This window comes from Centruroides sculpturatus, unplaced genomic scaffold (assembly GCF_000671375.1).
Source record: "Centruroides sculpturatus isolate CEXI.00-Female unplaced genomic scaffold, Cexi_2.0 scaffold787, whole genome shotgun sequence".
Taxonomy (NCBI): domain Eukaryota; kingdom Metazoa; phylum Arthropoda; class Arachnida; order Scorpiones; family Buthidae; genus Centruroides; species Centruroides sculpturatus.
Genome location: NW_019384977.1, coordinates 338,514 through 358,175, shown reverse-complemented (window position 1 = coordinate 358,175; position 19,662 = coordinate 338,514). Strand labels below are relative to the sequence as shown.

The following is a 19,662-nucleotide window of genomic DNA, read 5'->3' as shown; positions in this document are numbered from 1 at the left end:
CGGAACATATAGAACAGCTTATCCAATTTATTACAGAATGAACCATTAAAACAATATACTCTAGATTACACAGTTGACACATACAGAGAGAGGAGACGATGAACTTCTAGATGGTCAGTTGAGGGTGATCATAGATTGCAGAGTGGGACTAGTCGAGCTTCCTGATACCTGTAGCAAATCTTTTTATCGCTGAAAAGTTTTTCTTGTCAGAAATCAAGTCCTTAAGCATACAGGGCCAGTGGAAGCCGTTGTCCTTGATGGTACGAATTAACTCCTTGCGTTGCGTAGAGTAGTGTGGGCAGAAGAAGATTATGTGCTCAGGATCTTCCTCCTCCTTCAAATCGCAGTCACAGAGCCCGTCCGTTTTATTGAGAAACCTTTTTAGGTACGTGTTCAGGTTTCCGTGACCAGTTAGGAGCTGTGTCAACTGAAATGTGGGATATCTTGGATGAAGCATGCTGTCAGTGGGGCAAGGAAGGAAGCAGTGGGTAAGCCTCCCAGTAGAACCGTTGTCCCACCTGACTTGCCAAGTCTTTAGAATGATGTTGTGGATGAGATTGTTCAAATGCTTACTACTTATCTTGTTGTAGGTGCAGCTATTAGATTTTGCGGATGCACAACGAGCGAGAAGATCAGCCCTATCATTCCCCGCACTCCCTGAATGACCTTTAATCCAGTGAAAGTAGACGTTGATGTTTCCTTTCTTCAGGGCTTGAAGATTGCCAAGACATTTCTTCACAATGGGTAGAGTGGTGTTTATTTTGGCGATCTGTTGAAGCGCAATGCGACTGTCGGTATAGATTCTGAAGTTGTGGTTAGTCCGGTTATGATTCGTGTTAGAGATCCAATCGATGGCATTACTGATGGCCAAAGACTCCGCTTGATTAATGGTGCAATGCGGAGCCAACTTCCTGTACATTTGATAAAGACAGACTTTGCCTTTGTAAGCCACAAAGGCACTCCCAACATCTTGGTCTGTTTTGGATCCGTCGGTGAAGATACAAATGTCCTGATCGTCACTGTTGCTTGTCTCGAGGGATACAGAAGGAGCCTATGATACATGATCATGTGAGTCAGTTAGGATGGCTTGGATTAAAAAGTGATCCACACTTGAGCTTCCTAGCTTGTGTATATGTATTGCATGGGTGCATAGTTGAAATAATGAGGAATTCCCAAATATCATACAATCAGTGCAATCAATGTTTTCCTTACTATAGTTATTTTTTTTAATGTACTACTTAACTTTACTTTGAGAGTTTTTTCAAATTGGAATGAATTATTTGGTTTTACATGTAATCGTAGGGGGAAAAATGATTCACCTTACGACATTTTCATAAGATCTGTTTCGGAATGGATTAATTTCATATCCTGAGGGTACCCTCTATATGACGGGATGAAAACCATGACGACTCAGTGGTATTGCCTGGGGTGAAAAAGGGAGATAGAAAAGTATGTAGAGAAGGGATGAAGGGGAAAATGTGAAAGAGAAATAGGAAAGGAGATGAAATGGGAGTCTCATGAGCACCAGCCTCGGTCTTTTATTAACGTAAAGATATCCTGAGGTACCACTGTATTTATTTTGTTTTGTACAATATAAAGAAATTTTTAATGATACAATAGCCATGATTATTATTTCAAAAAATTTAAATTAGGCTTAACATAGACGAAAATTCAACATGAAGTGACACACAATGGAAAAAAATTTCAACATAGGATAGATTAATAAATTTTTTCATACCTAATTGGTTATCCAAACAACCCCAGTCCACAATTGATTTGGGTAAACAACGCTCTACTGTATATTAATACAAAAATTAATGTTTTTAAACTCTAGAAAGTCATTTTTACTTGTTTTCTTCTTGTTGCCATTTGTTTCCTTTTATATCTTAGGATTTACTTCAAAAATTGAATATGCATTCAAGTTTTTTTTAAAGCATTTTAACCATGTATTTAATTCCAATGTACAACTATAGAATTACTTATGAAAAAACCAAGATATTGGGAATCCTGAAGGATCCTTTAGAGTGATGGTGAATTTTGACCAGAATATTGCTTGTCCTGTCAAAAATCTTTTAAAATCTCTCCAAAATTTGAAAAAGTAAATAAAAAATAAAATCATTAAAACAATTTTATTATTAAGTAATAATAGTTTTGGAGGATTTAGAATTGAATTATTGACATTACTATTTGAAAACTGGAATAACAAAAAAAGGAAAAGTTTATAATTTGTAAAGGTGTTTGGATTTGACATCATTTTCTATATGGGCTGCATATTTATAAATTTTTGAAAACTAGAATGATTGTTGACTTCTGGTATTGGAATAATGCAGTTATATGAATTTGTACACTATTTTAATATAATCTAAGTGTGAAACAATTTTCAAATACTTTCAAAAATTCTCTAATAAAAACATTACAAAAGATTTTTGGTTGCAATTTGAAAAAATTGGACCTATAAATTCCCACTGTCTGTCTTGTCTTAATTTCAAGAACAGAGTTAGATGAAAGCAGAGATCAGATATGAAAAGATTAGGGGGTATGAGGCCCCTATTAAGTATATATGAACTTATGGTTCAAATCTGAAGTTGCATTAATTAGATTAAAAAATTTTCCCCTGAAAGGAGTTAGATGACTGGCACAACTATATTGCTAACAGAAAAGTATGATGTATAGGGGCAAGCCACTACTAATTTGAGATGGAGGGCATATATTTAAATTAAAAAATTATTAAAAATATGATTAAAATTGCAGCCTGGCATTGTGATGATCTCACAATAAATAATTGCTTGTAATCAAATTAACTTAAATTTTCAGTATTTTTTATAAAAGAGTATCTATTTAAAACTTTCAAAATTTTTCTTTGAAAATTTATTATTATAAATTCACACTAAATTATCTTAATAATGTTTATGAAAATTCTGAAAATTTTGTTATTGAAGAAAGATGTGAGTTTATACATAATTCTTTTTTAAATTTTTATTACTTTTGCTTTTTAAAGATTTGAATTTAGGAGTTTCATTCATTTAATCTTATGTTTTTAATATGATTTATCAGATATAATCTTTGAACATGAAAAAAGCAGTCAATATTTGATGTTAATTTAATGTTTTTTTTCTTCTTCTTACAGGTTTCATGAATAAAATCTATCATCCAAATATTGATGAAGTGTAAGTGAATATTTTATTTTTGAATTAATTGATTGATTTGTTTAAATTTAGTGTGTGTGTGTGTATATATATATATATATATATAAAATTTTAAAGATTTCATAAATTTCTAAGGAGCATAATGAGTTGAAATAAAATTTCTTAATTGTAAAATATTTAAAGTAGTTACTTAAAATCTTTGACTTAGTTAAAGTGAAACTTTATTAAATTGACTGAATAGGAAAACTTTATTGATTTTAAACATAAAATTGTTTATTTTATTAAGATGCTTTCAGAATGCATTCTTTAAATGTATTCAAACAAAACTGGAAGATATTCAAAAATTTAAAATAAAAAAATTGAGTATAACACTAAAATAATGTACATTTTTAGTTGAGTTAAATATATCTTGCCAGTTGTCCTGATAGTAGTAGCTGATCTAAGTTTTTTAATCATAGCACAGTAATTAGATCATAAGATTCCAAAAAAATTTCTGGTACTGGCTATTTTAAATGTTAATGTTTGGAATGTTAAAAAAATACAAAATATAACTAAGTTTAATTCTAATGTTATAAGAATTTTTACATATAAAATGTAAACTGCTATATTACAGATCTGGAACAGTTTGCTTGGATGTAATCAATCAAGCTTGGACAGCACTATATGGTAAATATAACTATCATTTTTATTATATATATAATGTATTTGTGTGATAAATATCATATGTATATATATTGTTCTGAAGTTTCTTGATTAGTGAGTTATCATTAGATAAACCTAATAATTTATGTAGAGAATACACTATTAGTTCTAATTGTCACATATTTGAATTCATGGGACTTATGAATCAGTTTTAAAGGTCACTTTTATAAATGAAATATCAGCCAAATATAAAACTGTTACTGGCATTTAGTACATTGAAATTTATGCATTAGTTTCAATTTACAGGATGTAACAATGCATTATTCTTTCCCTTTGTCAATCTTCTTACTCTCTTAATTCAAGGATCTCTAACAATCCACGAAAAACCTTTTTACGAGTGTTATGTCACTAGTAAATTCCACAAGTACTTTCGACCTCCACTGAGGTCTGCTTCAGGTGGTGACTGGCCGTGTTTCGACCCGACCGTCATAACGATGTTGCCAACGATGTAAATAAATAAATGCACGCGTCAGGTTTCACCCCTCTGACTGACACTGTTCGAATTTCTCGAACAAATACTTCCACGCCTGTGCAAGCGTTTCCCCATCCTTGTAGTTGATGCAGTTGCCCCCCCTGGTAGCTTTATAAATCTCCCAGGCCTCCAGGTGACGGATGTGATCCGCGCGGAACGCTTGTCTGAGGGATGAAACCCGATGTGCGCATTTATTTATTTACATCGTTGGCAACATCGTTACGACGGTCGGGTCGGAACACGGCCAGTCACCACCTGAAGCAGACCTCGGTGGAGGTCGAAAGTACTTGTGGAATTTACTAGTGACATAACACTCGTAAAAAGGTTTTTCGTGGATTGTTATTATTCAACACAGTGTTAAGTTGTTGGAAGTCGTTTATCAAGGATCTCTGTATAAATGAAGATATTGGCTCTGGTTTTATTTTTCTTTACTTGTAAATATTTTCTGAATTTATAATGATTCATCATGTGAAGTTCAAAATTATTTTCTATTAAAATTAATTGTAATTTGGATTATATATTAAAAATTTTGATTACAGGTAACCTTTGATATACACAGTTAATTGATTCTACAGATATCCAGCATATAACAAAACTACACATACAAAATTAATTCATGAATTAGGTAATTTGGAATTCATCTGAAATTGTAATTTTTACATTTATATTTGTTGGAGTAAAAACATGGAAAATGAAGAAATTAAGTTTTAAAAAATTATTGAAGAATTATTAAAGCTTTGAGTACAGGCATACCTCGACTTACGTCGTTTCGAGTTACGTTGTTCCCGATTATACGTCGTTTGTCAAAAAAGTATGTGGAAAAATAAAAATCAAGTTTTTCATTTTATTCGACTTTACATCCGTCCACCACAAATATTGAAGTCGTAATATCACTAGAAAAACGTTTAAAGCACATAAAATCGTATTAAAATATATACAAGTATGTACTGTATTTACAGTACATGCATTCGTAAATTTAGATTACTTTTTTTCCGTACTATATTAAAAACTCAAATTTACTTGTTTATAAGCTTAAAATAGATCCTTATTAACCATATATTATTAAAAATGCATTAATAAATAAAATACAGAACCCGGAATGGTCATTTATGGTTTAGCCTAGTGATAAGTAGATTTGGAGACAAGTAAATTCGACTTACGTCATTCTCCTGGAACCAATTACCGACGTAAGGCGAGGTATACCTGTATTATGTAGCTGCATACAAAAATAAAAAAAATTGCAGAAAATAACATTAAGGATTAGAGTGGTTAGACTGACCACTAAAGCAGCCCAAAAGAAAAAGCAGGAAGTAAAAATTTCAAAAATCAAGCAAAATATTTTGCTTATAGTTGCTGCCTTATTTTTCTTACTGTAGTTTCCCAGAAAAGATATGGAATAAAACATAAATGTTTGCTGAAATTACACTAAATATGAAAATTAATTAAATTATCCAAATAAAAGTATGGAACTAGAAAAAGTAAAGTTCATTTTCTTACTAGCAGTTGAACACACAAAGGGATTGGTTCAGCATTGTTAGCTTTGAGAGCTGTCAAGTTGGTAATGTTGAACTTTCCTCAGAGCAGATCCATATTAACTGAAAGCATATATCAAGAGTTATTATAGTTTCACTTCATTTGTTTTCATAATACCTGTTTGGAAATAAGGTGTTTTCAAAACTATGAAGTCTGTTTTCCTAATTTGTAAAATGTCTAATTGAAAATTTTTCAATAAATGTTGCTAGCAAGGAATAACATTAAATGCCTTTTTACTACTCAAAAATTTTATGGAAATTTAAGTCATGGCATTTATTTTCAACGATAGCTGTTACAAATGTATTGTACAAAATATCACAAATGTATTTAATCAACATTACAGCTTAATGAAATTTACCTTTTTATCTAAAAATGTTGCATAGTCACTCTTGTATTGAATAGTCTAAACTTAACTGTTTTTGTAATTGCTTTCCATGCATTCATTATCTCTAATTTAAGCTCTCTAACATTAAGTTGACAGATTTTATTTAAACTATTGAACTAATTATCCCCTATAAATTTTCAGTTGGATTTATATCTAGATATCTGATTGGTAAAGAAATTGCTTCAATTTTTAAGTTTTGAATATTTAGACATGTGGGCTTAACTTTGGAATCAACAATGCATGTGTCATGAGTCACATGTCCCTTGCTCGTATTGTTTGTTTATAACAAGGCTTTGTTCTTACATGTGGTAAGAACAAAGCCTTGTTATATATGTTGCATTTGCAATGTTGGAAGGAAATAATCAATAAATTTGCATCAGATTTTGTCAAAAACATGAAGTGTATAAGGACTTAGACTTTTAGAAAGATTGTATAATTATATTCAAGTTTTCTGGCATTTGAGAGATGCAGTTTATTGCAAAAGCCATTCTGATGCAATGTCAAGTAGTGACTTTTCCACAGTAATACACTTGCCCTTGCATCAGTTTGTGAAGCAGTTTCTCATGAAGTATCACATTCCATAAGACTGACAGCTATCCTGTTTGTCAGATCTTGTTCCCTGTGACTTTCCTTTTTCCCAAAAATCAAAAACTTTTTGAAAGGAAAGCTATTCCAGGATGTTGAAAAACTACTGTGCAATGGAATGTGACAAGGCAGCCATTCTGTTTTGTATTATTTTAAAGTATGTTTCAAGCACTGGAAATAGTTGGACTAAGTGTATGACTTCTTCAGGAAGAGGACTACTTCAAAAATATGTTACAAATCTGTAAGCATTTTTAAAATAAATTCAATCTGGATACTTTGACCAGATTTAATTTCACAAATCTGTGTGTGATCAAAACTTGCTAAAAATAGTTCTTAATTTTGTAAATTGTAGACTTAGTTTTTTTTTGTCTTAGATAAAAGTGTAATTCAATCATTTTTTCTAATTAGATTTATCCAATATATTTGAATCTTTCTTACCACAACTTTTAACATATCCTAATCCAATTGATCCGTTGAATGGTGATGCTGCAGCTATGTATTTACATAAACCAGAAGAATACAAAAAGAAAGTACAAGGTAAGTAATTCAATGTAAATCTCTAACTTGTAAAAATGTTTACTTGCAATAAAAATATTTTTATGAAGAAATTTAAACTAACTACAAAAATTTGTTGAATTGAGACACTCAGTTCAACAAATTTTAAAAAATTATAAAAAATAACATTATTTTATATTCTTACTAAAATTCATTTTTCTTTTTATAAATGAACATTATGTATTGCTTTAGTATAGTTGATTGTGGTTTTAAAACCATTTTCCAAAAGCATGGTTTGATATCTTATAGAGAGCACTTAAATTATTTTAATTTTTTTCAACATTTGGAATATGTTAGATTTTCATTAAGTAGTTCTAAACATAAATTTCTTATATTTAAAGCTCTTTTATTAGACACAAATGTGAAAAAACGATTTTGATAGGTAAAAATGTATTTAGAGAAATTCTATTATATTTGATAGCAATATTTCAGAGCAATGATCTCCAAAATGGATTTGCCTTTTAGGCTGTAGTGGATCAAGCACACTCTTTAAAGGAAATTGGGTGTTAGGGGCATTGGAAGACAAGGGAAACAAACACACAATTTTACTATTGAACTTTCAAACAGATACATTTTGAAGTGTTTTTGGGACACGACTTTATGTATAGGAGATTTCACGACCTTTTCTCTTCATAAAGGTGGTGAAAAAATATACAAATTGCAATCATATGAATCAAGCAAACTGTTTGCAGTAACTATTGGAGAAATTGATCAGTTTATTAATAGTTGCTCATAAAACTTTCACTGGCTTTAAGTTTAGTGATAGTTTGACTGTATAAATATTATTGTATTGTTGTATTATTTGCAGTTTTAGTCATGGGTTGAGTTTAAGGGGAACAAGACAAAAGAAAATTTAAGACAATAAAACAACATGTTCGTTCACTTTCAGGTCCTCAGTCTAGCTTTATTCTTTTTAGTGTTGCCAACCTCATTCCTTTTGGAATGAGGTTGGCAAAACTAAAAAGGAATGAGGTTTCCTTCCTTTCCATTCCAAAAGGAATGAGATTACCAAAGCAAATTACACAAAATTTACAAAAATTTTAAAATATTAAATTGCCCCTCCTGAAAAAACATCATGGAGCCTCAGGAAGGTTTGACTGGGTATTTATTACACAATTTATTAGCTTGAACTCTAAAGTTGATTGGATTATAATATGGTGTGATTTATATATATAATATCAGTTAATTTATTTAATGATTGAACAGGCCTGTCTATTTCTACATTACAAGGAGATATTATCTTTTAATATGGTGAATTGTCCATGATACTTGGGAGCAAGTTTTCCTTGGTTGGAGTAGAAAAAGGTTTGTAGTAGTATTTGATCTCCTACTTTAAAGTTTGGAGTTTGGTGTTGACTATTATACTTATCTGTTTCTTTCATGAGCTATTTCTTCCATGCTTTGCTTAGAGAAAAATAATTTAAGTTGTCAGGTGTATCGGAGATTTCTCCATACATCGAAAACATTTGAAGGAATCCTGTTATAGTATGTGGTGTTTGATTGTATTGTTTCATGACTTCACATAGCATTTGAGTCCAGGATTGTTTTGGATTTTCTGAATATTTTATTCTTAGCCTGGGGACAAGTGTGGCATTTAGTCTCTCAACTATCCCATTGTGCTGAGGTCTGAGTACTTGTTAGATGTTGTTTGATTCCATTCCGTTCTAAATATCTTCTGAATCTAGAGGAAGTAAATGAAGGTGCTCTATCTGTTAGTAAACGTTTTGGGCTGCCTGTTTGTAATAATTTGCCTGGACAATCTATGTAGGTGTTTATAGAAGTGGATTTGGATGGAAAATACCAAGTGAACCTAGAAAAGTGATTGATGGCAACATGAATGCAGCCTTTAGTAGATCTGTATCTTTGCATTCCAGAGACAGTATCCATTGACAACATGTCAAATGGAGCTTTTGATAGAGGTAAGTCATCTAACAGCCAAACTTTTTATGATTGTATGTGTCTGCTTTCTGACAAACATCATAATATTTAACAAACTCTACAACATCTTTGATATTTGGCCAATAGTAATGTGGACTGATTAGTTTCAGCATCTGTGTTATACCTGGATGACCATAATGTGTATATGCCCTTGATAGCACCTTGTACTGAAGTGATGGAGGTATGAGTTTCTTTGTAAATTTCTTCTTTCTGATACAGATTACGATCTCGGAAGAACTTGGGTGAGATGAGTACCACTGAGCCTCTGTGAGCTATCACTGAGGAATTCTTTCCTCACTGGCAGCTCACAGAGGCTCCTAGATAAAAAATAATGAGCTTCTGTATTCTGGCTTCCCTTCTGATGTATGTCATCCTGATACATGCTCAGTTTCAAAGACCATCTAAATAATCTTCCAGATGACTTTTTATACTTCTCAACTGCTTTAAAGCTTGATGATCAGTGTGTATGGTGAAATAGATATGAAGATAAAAATAAAATTTTTCAATAGATGCTACAATAGCAAGGTATTCTTTTTCACTAATAATGTATCTTTTTTCATATTCACATAAGGACCTGGAGAAATATGCAATAGGAAGTAATCCTCTAATAGTGTTCCTGTTTCAAGATACTCCCTATACTGTCTCCACTAGCATCTGTATAAAGATGTGTAGGAAGCAAAGGGTTATACAGTGGTTCCTCATATAACGGACGCTGCGAATAATGGACTGTCTGTCTGGTTATTACGTGATTCGAGCAACGGACTGGCTGCGAACCATGGACTTTCTGTTTGGCAGTTATGTGAGACGAACAAGTGCGAATGATGTTTCCACTCTTTTGCCATTGCCAATGACAATCTGCTATTTTTATAATATATTAGTATTATTAGAATATATTATTAGTATATCTGAAGTACAGAGTTCCCGTTGGGATTTGGCTTGCTCCCTTGTTTATTATGTACATCACCTCAGTGCAGGGTATTTATATTTATTCAAGTGTTGTGCAAATCATGGTTTCTAAAAAACAAAGGTGATTTCAATTGAAACAAAGCAAGAAATCATCAGGAGGAGTGAAAGTTGACACGAACTTCCTTGTCAAATGGGGAGAGGTTCAGGAGTTTACCAATGCTCATTATCCAAACAGATCTGAGGCCAACAGGGTCAATGATCTCTACGACGACATCCTTGCCCGTCATTTCCGACAGGTGTTGAAGAAGAGAGAAAAACAGACCATCTTGGACATGTTTTTCAAGAAGCCAGCGGGCAAAAAACAAAGGATGGAACAAGAGAAGTTGACCCTGCAAGTTCCAGTAGCCTCTCCTGAATCTGACTCCAATTAAAAAACAATAAAAAAAAGACCCGCTGCAATGTGTAAAAAGTCTGTATCTGTATGAATGTGTAAAGAAAGTGTTCTTCCACCTCCCCCTCACAACATCTGACTACCCGGCATAATTGGTGTCTGCTCCATTTTCATTTTTTTTATAGTACAGTATGGTTATTTTATGCTGTGGAATGAATTATATGTTTTAACATGTATTTCTATGGGAAAATGTGTTTCGTATAACGGACTTTTCACTTAACGGACGTGCACCTGGAACAGATTAAGTACATTATATGAGGCACCACTGTACGTGTTTAAGATGGGCTGGTGTGGTAAGTGCTCATTTTAATTCCTCAAAAGATTCTTGATATTTAGGTGTCCAAGCCCAATTTTGATACTTCTTTAGAAGCTTATTTAGAGGGACTCTTAAATTTGCATAATTTGGAATAAATTGATAGTAATGATACAGGATTTTTAGGGTCCATATAATTGTTTGATATTAGTTGGACATTTTAACTTTTGTATAGTTTCTATATTTGATAATGAGGGGGAATAACTTTCTGGTTTGATGTTGAACCCAGGTAATTAATCTCAGATCTAACAAATTGACATTTTTTAAGATTTAAGTAACCTTTCTTTGAACATAATTCAAACACGTGTGTTAAATGTTTTAGGTGTTCATCCATATTTTATCTAAAAATTAACAAGTCATCAAAATAGTTGATGAGAAAAGGAAATCTATATTTGATATTTGAGAACTCTGAGAAATTTGGGGTGACATCTTTAGGCCAAATGATAAACAATTCCACTGGAAGTGACCAGAATTTGTTACAAATGCAGTTAGTTCTTTGTCTTAAGAATGAACAGGAACCTGCCAATAGACTGACAGACTGTGTACAGTAGAAAATATATTTTTGCACCTATAAGTCTATCCAACAGCTCATCTATTCTGGGAATAGGTTCATTGTTAATTTTAATCATCTTGTTTAACTTCCTATAATCCATACATAGTCTAGTTTTTCCCTCATCTCTTTTCTTAGATAATGTGACTAGGGCAGCATACAGGGATGACAATGATTCAGTTAATCCTGATTTTTAGCATTATTCCACCTGTCTATCAATCTCTTCTCTATCCCAGTAAGATGCTCTGAAGTATGGACCTTCAGACCTTGAGGATGGACCTTTTGTCCTTGAGTATTCTAGGATAATCTATTTTGAATATTCTAGGGTAATCTATTTTGAGGGCTGGCACTGAACTTTTCAGCAGAAAAAAAACACCCTGAAATTCTAAAATAACCTTTAGGGATGTTGTTAACCCTAATCTGAAGGATAAGCAGAAGCTAATGTTAAAAATATTTAGAAGAGCATCTTTTAAGGCACTAGAGCTATCTCTACCCCTAAAAGTAACTGCTACATTCTGAGCCAAAGGTGTGAAGACAAGGTTAGGAGCATGAAGAGTCTCCCTTTGATCTATCTTATATAAACTATGACTATTGTTACTTATAATATTACAAGAATGATTAATATCCCTACTTTAGTGACTATTTGGGGAACTAGAGTAATTTGAAGGTACTTCAAAAGTAATAGGATCTAATGTTAGAATAGTCTGATTTTGGGAGATCTGATTAAGACTGGAATCTATGACAAGACTAAATTTTGTAATGTCTGGGTAAGATAAGATTAAATAAGGGAAATACCTGGATGCTACATGTAAAGTAATGCTTTTAGTTAGGTTACATACGTAGCGAGGGCCGTGGAAGTTCTTCCGTGCCGAATATCGGCTAGATGCTCTTGTATTCTGTCTCCCAAAGATCGTTTGGTGGAGCCTATATAAATCAGATTCCTATCGCACCTGTTGTCCTTCACAGGGATACTATAGATTCCAGGGCTTCTGATGGGGTTAGGAGGGTCCTTTCCATTACATAAGAGGTTGAAGATGGTGGGACACCTCCTAAAAGCTAGACGTAGCCGACTATAAGCTAAGCTTGCAGCAAACATCAGCTATGTGTTAGCTGGTTTCTTGTTTTAATTTTTACAAAATTTATTGCAGAAAAACTATTCACATACCTAAGTTGTAGAAAATAATGTTTGAATTTTTGCTGCATACTTCCTTAAGCTAGAAAATTGATATATTTATTCATTTTATGCGCCAAGGGCTGCAAAAAATATTACTGCGGACTGCAGGTTGCCCATCCCTGGTTTAAGGCATATGTATCAATTTGCGAGTGACATTACTGGAAATCTTATCAATGCAAGTGAAATAATGAGGGCTATATAATAATACATAGATATGTCAGTATCAAGTGCATTTTTTTTCTCTTGCATGCATAAAAATGGCAAAGTTACTGATGATTAAAAATATGCTAAGGAAAGCAAACATGAGGAGTGATTGATTCTTTGTGGTGCTCTTTCCCTTACTCTTCCAAAACAATAAGTCATCACAAAATTTAAAAATGGGTCATTTTGTCTTCATTACAGTTTTGATTTAGCACAATTGGATTTCCTGCTTATTTAGACCATTCAAGGCAGCACTGCAGTTCTGATTTTATTGTGGCAAGTGAATTTTTTGCCATAGAAATAGCCAATAGAGAGAACATGTTCAGAATAACCTAAGTTTGAGTTTAAAATATTTATTGAATAACCACTGAACAAACTGGTCTATTGTGGCTTACAGTATAAAGTTTGATCTGTGGACTGCATTCTTCAACTCCTTTCTTGTAAAAAGGGAATCATTTCACATTGTGTACTAAATATTCAGAAAAAACTAAATTTTTAAAATTAACTTTTTCCCCTTAATATATAATTTTTCAATAAATTGTTTCTCAAATATTTGGTCAGCATAGCGTAAGTTTGTCTTTACAATTGGGAGTTTTTTCCACCCATCTTAAATCTTTGTGCTCAACTAATTGTTTCAGATCTAATGTGATTAGACCTCAAACAATTCCTGGATTGTCCATAAAGCTTGATCTTTATTATCCTTTCATAAATCATAGAGAACCAAATGAAAATATTGGATTTTTTTTCTTTTCACTTTATAATCTGCATTTTTTGTTTTTAAAATCATTACTACTGTTTTATCTATTTTTCCTTCATTTTTTATTTTTACAATTTTATTCTTGTTTTTACTTCTTTTGTTACTGAACTTTTACATTCTAACTGTAGCTCGTTCTGTTCTATTTCTTTTAATGCAGTATATTCTGTATAAACATAAACTGTTCAAAATAAAACTTGAATGCCACAATTTTGTTTCTGAATGTTTAAGTTGAGAGTATATATACAGTGGTGCCTCGTATAACGTACGCCTCGAATAACGGACTTTCTGTTTGACTGTTACGTGACTTGAGCAACGGACTGCTGCGAACAACGGACTTTCCGTTCGGCAGTTACGTGAGACGAACAATGGACTTTTATACAGTGGTGCCTCGTATAACGTACGCCTCAAATAATGGACTTTCTGTTTGACCGTTACGTGACTCAAGCAACGGACTGCTGCGAACAACGGACTTTCCGTTCGGCAGTTACATGAGACAAACAATGGACTTTCTTGGAACAAGTGCGGATGATGTTTCCACTCTTTTGCCGTTGCCAATGACAATCTGCTATTTTTAGGATATATTATACTAATAATACATTCTAATAATACTATCTGAAGTAGAAATGTAATGTAATATATGTTGATGATTTAAATAAACATTAAATGTAATGTAATACAGTATATGATGAAGATTCAAATAAACGAAATGTAATTGTGTAGATGCCAAGGTGGCGGGACGAAAAGAGGTTGTAAAAAACAAACGGAGCGAGAGTAGCTCGTAGAAGTGTTTAGTGATCTTAATTAATAAAGAATTATTCGTATCATATAATCTGGCAAGTTAAGTCATTTATAATGCATCATGGCTTCTAAAAAAAAAAAAAAGAAAGGTGATTTCAATTGAAACAAAGCAAGAAATCATCAGGAGTGAAAGTTGACAAAAACTTTCTTGTCGAATGGGGAGAGGTTCAGGAGTTTACCAACACTCATTATCCAAACAGAGCTGAGGCCAACAGGATCAATGATCTCTACGATGACACCTTTGTCCGTCATTTCCGACAGGTGTTAAAGAAGAAAGAGAAACAGACCACCTTGGTCATGTTTTTCAAGAAGCCAGCGGGCAAAAAACAAAGGATGGAACAAGAGAAGTTGACCCTGCAAGTTCCGGTAGCCTCTCCTGAATCTGACTCCGATTAAAAAACAATAAAAAAAGACCCGCTGCAATGTGTAAAAAGTCTGTATCTGTATGAATGTGTAAAGAAAGTGTTCTTCCACCTCCTCCTCACAACATCTGACTACCCGGCATAATTGGTGTCTGCTCCATTTTCATTTTTTATGGTACAGTACGGTTATTTTATGCTGCGGAACGAATTATATGTTTTAACATGTATTTCTATGGGAAAATGCGTTTCGTATAACGGACGTTTCACTTAACGGACGTGCACCTGGAACGGATTAAGTACGTTGTACGAGGCACCACTGTATATATCTCTGCAAATTTGAGATGATTTTTTTTTGTCAAAGTAGAGTACAGGAGTTTGACTGTATTACAGCTTACCTAGTCTAGAGTAAGCTTTATTTCCAATATTCTTTTTATGAATTTGTCATATTTCTGCTTTTTCTAGATAAGAATATTGAAAGTTTTTATTTCAAACTAGCTACAAGGACCTGCTTCGCTGGGTTTTTATTTGTTTGTACATTTGTATGTAATATAGTTTTTTTTATGTATAAAAGACTGTTTTTCTAAGTAATCTAGAATCTAGCTGCAAGGACCCGCTTTGCTGGGTTTTTATTTGTGGGCAAAAAGTAACGATAGTGAAGATTAAGATAATTACATTATAGCCAATCTTACCCGTTTTCACAGAATGCAAGAATTAGGTCCCCCGTTTCCAGACTAATTAGAGAATTTTTACGTTTAGTCAAACGAACTATTTTCAACGTTTCTGGAACGTTTACGATTGTTCTATAATCGAACCAATGTTCGAATTTTATGTTCGAATTTAATTTGAATTTGTTTGAACAAATTCGAACAAAACATTTGAAATAGAAAGCCACTTTCAACCACTTTCAAGCCCATATCTCCCGCACCCTTATAGCTATTGAGACGCAACCCCCCTGGTGCACGAATGGATACTTCGGGCTACTACCACATACAAACACCATTCACATGTGATGTGTAGTTTTGGTGGAAAAGTGAAATATAGGGACATGTCCATTTTTATATATATAGATTTCATTTGTAAGTCCATTTTAAAAATTCACAAATAAGTATTACTTTTATTAATCTTAAACTATAGGTCTTAAACTAGACTCCTTTTTCCCCTTCCTATAGAAATAGCCTGTAAATACAAAATAAAATTAATATACTTGTATAATTAGTCAAGTTGGGAGTAATTTTGACTCATTTTTATCAGATATTGGTGAACTAATGAGAATTTATCTTCTTGAAACAGCTTTCTTTTAATAGTCCATTCTTGTAAACCATATTTCTATAGCTTTGTTCTTAAGATTCACTAGCTTAATAATTCTGTACTGTTTAATGTAGTTTGATTAGGAAAACCTAAGATTTTTTTCTAAATCTCTTCTCCAAAAGCCTTTTAGCAATTTAATCTGATCTTCAACAGAACAAAATAAAATAGTCTTGGAAATCAAACATTTTTACATTAAATTTTAATTCTTCCAGTAAAAACTATTCTTAACTAATTTCTTAATTGGTAGATATTTGAAAGTTTTAATTTTGTGAAGAAAAAAGGTAAATTTTGAAAACTTTACTAAAAATTCAGGGGGGGAAAACTATAGCTAGTACAGAACTTTAATGTATAGTAATCAAAAGGCTCAATTTCTCAGGTATTCAACATTAATAATAAAAAGTACCCGAATGAATCATTTCTGTTTTGATTTAGATAAGATATAAAAATATATATAGTACAAAGATTAATTTTTGTCCTGATAGAACTTTTGTATGCAGTATTATTTGCATTAATTATTTTGCTGTTTTTTCAGTAATTATTACAAATTGTTGGTGGCTAATCATGTGGTAAGTTATGTTGAAAAATGAATATGCTTGATTTTAAAATAAATTTACTACTAGTAAAAATCACATCATTTAAATGTTCTATATTTGTGTATAAATTAAATATATAACAGACAACAAAAATAATCTGTACCAAACTAATTTTTATAAAAATGAACTTAATTATCAACCAATCCCTACCTGTCTTAATTTATCAAACACATTGCATAAGAGAAGCTTTTCAAATGTAATTTTTTTTTTATTGAATTTATGCAATTGAATCTCAATAACGCTTATTTTTATTAAAGTTATATCTAGTGCTGCTATAGTGTAACAGATGCATTTTATTCTGATAAAAATATCTATCTAGACAAGCTAACCTAAACATTTGATGTGGACATGCAGTTTATCTTAGATTTAACCTAACATATAAGTTGAAAAACTATTTACTAAAATTATGACATCATTATTTATATGCAGTAGTCTATACTAATATTATAAAGAGGTAATGTTTGTAAGTTTTGATGTAGCAGGTAATCTCCGAAACTACTCATCCGATTTCAAAAATTCTTTCACCAATATTTAGAATGGAACTTCAGGTTGGACATAGGCTATATATTATTCCGTTAAACATTCATGTAAATTAAAAGATATAATCTAGGTTAAGGCTTTTATGTCCAACAGATGGCGCTACGAGTACGACGCCCTAAGTTTGCTTTTCTGTGAAAATGAAGTAAAGCAGATCATCTATCTATCTATATGAATAAAAATGTGATGTTCGTTTGTTCCTACCGATTCCTTTGAAATTTTGACACAACGCTGCATTCGAATACGCACGTGTTTTTATATAACATACATGTCGAAATTCCCCCACTGGGGGGAGGTGGACAGGATTAATTAAGGCTTACCGTAAAGAACTCGGCTTCTATTATACTATTTTAGATGCAGTTTTTTGCATTTTTGATTGCGTTTTAATAGGGTACGTCAAGAATGTACACTAAGAAGGGATTTTTCGAAAAATTCCCCCCTCCCAAGGGGGAAGTGTTATACATTTATAATAGATACATTTTGAGCCACAACAACGCATGATGGGGTCTGCTAGTATTTAATAAAGTTACTTAATTTGAATAAGATCATCTAACTTTGAGATTTTCAGGAATTTGAATGGAGAATAAAAATTTCTGCTTATATATCCATCCATATAAGCAGAAATTTCTAAATAAATATGTCAAAATAAAAGGTCATTTTATGTCACATGCTAAATGAAAAATCTTTATTCAGAACAAATAATTCATATGAATAAAGTTGGTTTTTTCCTCTACTTTAATTCTTTACAATTTCCTTTAAATTTGAGAATATACAAGCAAATACTGAATACAACATAATTTATATGAAAATGTTATGTAAATTTATCATTAAATTTCAGATTTTTTTTCAGAATATGTCAAGAAGTATGCAACCGAAGAAGCTCTTAGAGAACAAGAGCAAGAACAATCCAGTAGTGAGAGTTCAATGAGTGATTTTTCAGATGATGAAACACAAGATATGGAACTATAACATAACAGAATGGGGAATTGGGATTGAAGGGAGGGGGGTGGGATATAGGGAGGGTAATTATGGGGAGGGGTGGGTGGGGAAATGTGTTCATAAAAAAAACCATCATGTGTAAATGACCATGTTGAAGATGGTTTAGAGGCATTTGTTACCATGAAGCTATTGATTTCAAAATCTTTTTGTTGTTGATACATTTTATCAAAATTTTAAACTAGATCTCTTACTTCATTCTGTTGTATTGTTTAGATTCCAAGCATAGTCTGTAAAATTAATACTTATTTAAAATAAAATATTTGAAATAGTTCTGGAAAATGTCAATTAAATATTACTGTTATTGATACGGATTAAAATATTTCCACAGAAACATTCCTGAATTATAGCTTGCATTTAACTTTATGAATATTATTTATTAAATATTTCATTCAGATAAATTTGTGTATCAAATGGCCTCATCCATCTTCATCTTCTGTTACTGTGGATGTTAAATCTAAATGATGTATTAATGGTAACTTCTAAAAACAGATCTGTTAATGTTCTGTATAGTAGTTCATGGATAGTTTCTTCATAATCAGTCAGTGTTACAAAAACTTTAGTGTTTTTTGCAAGATTTCATTGTGTAGGCAATATTGCCAGCAGATTTTCTTTTAGCATGCATGTGTGTGTGTGAAAATGTGTGAATGTCTGTGTTTAAAATGTAAAGAAAGAAACACTCACAATGAAATTCTTAGCCTTGTTGGTTATCTTGGATGTCCCACATTGTATTGCGGACATACTTGTATGTTATAGTTTGAATTGTAGGGTTGGGATTATGTAGATTTTGGTGTTGGATGTTATATTAGTAAAAAATTTAAGTGATTGATTCAGAGTTATTGTGAGATCAATGTTTATGTTGGTATGAATGAATTTTTTAAATTAGATTTCAATTGTTATTATCAATTAATCAGTAACAATAGCAAATGCTTAACTTTGTGCTGTGAATTGTTAAACGACAAAATTCTATAAGCTTGAATACACTGGACTGTTGATTTGTTAGAATATATTATCATTCTTTGTAAATAGATTTCCTCTTACAAAATTTGAAAGAAAATGCCATAATGTATGTATGTGTATGCTTCTTTGTCCAGAACCATATCACATTCAATATATATATATGCTCATATTTAATATAGTTTCATATTTTTTGTCTTTAGCATAACCAGAGAATTTTAAATGCTTATTATGTATGAAATACAAGAACTTTCAGTTTGGCTAATTATCATTATATTACATAAGTTTGAATGTTTGAATTTCATGATTGTCAGTCATACATTCATTACCATTAAATTTTTGATATTTTTGGTCAGACATAATCAGGTAACAAATTCAACCATGATTCATCTTATTGTTCTTGCCTGTATCTATAAAGATCTAATAAACACATAACAAATGGC

General features: G+C 31.9%; 1 protein-coding gene across 1 annotated transcript in view; it reads left to right on the top strand.

Annotated features, from left to right (window-relative positions):
- LOC111632695 (ubiquitin-conjugating enzyme E2 H-like) overlaps positions 1 to 19,662 on the top strand; it is a 42,011-nt gene extending 22,349 nt beyond the window's left edge. The window contains exons 3-6 of the mRNA XM_023377196.1: positions 3,128 to 3,167; positions 3,760 to 3,812; positions 7,232 to 7,360; positions 18,117 to 19,662. Coding sequence (XP_023232964.1) covers positions 3,133 to 3,167; positions 3,760 to 3,812; positions 7,232 to 7,360; positions 18,117 to 18,235 — 336 coding nt within the window. The 5' untranslated portion in view covers positions 3,128 to 3,132 and the 3' untranslated portion in view covers positions 18,236 to 19,662. The remainder of the gene's footprint in view (positions 1 to 3,127; positions 3,168 to 3,759; positions 3,813 to 7,231; positions 7,361 to 18,116) is intronic.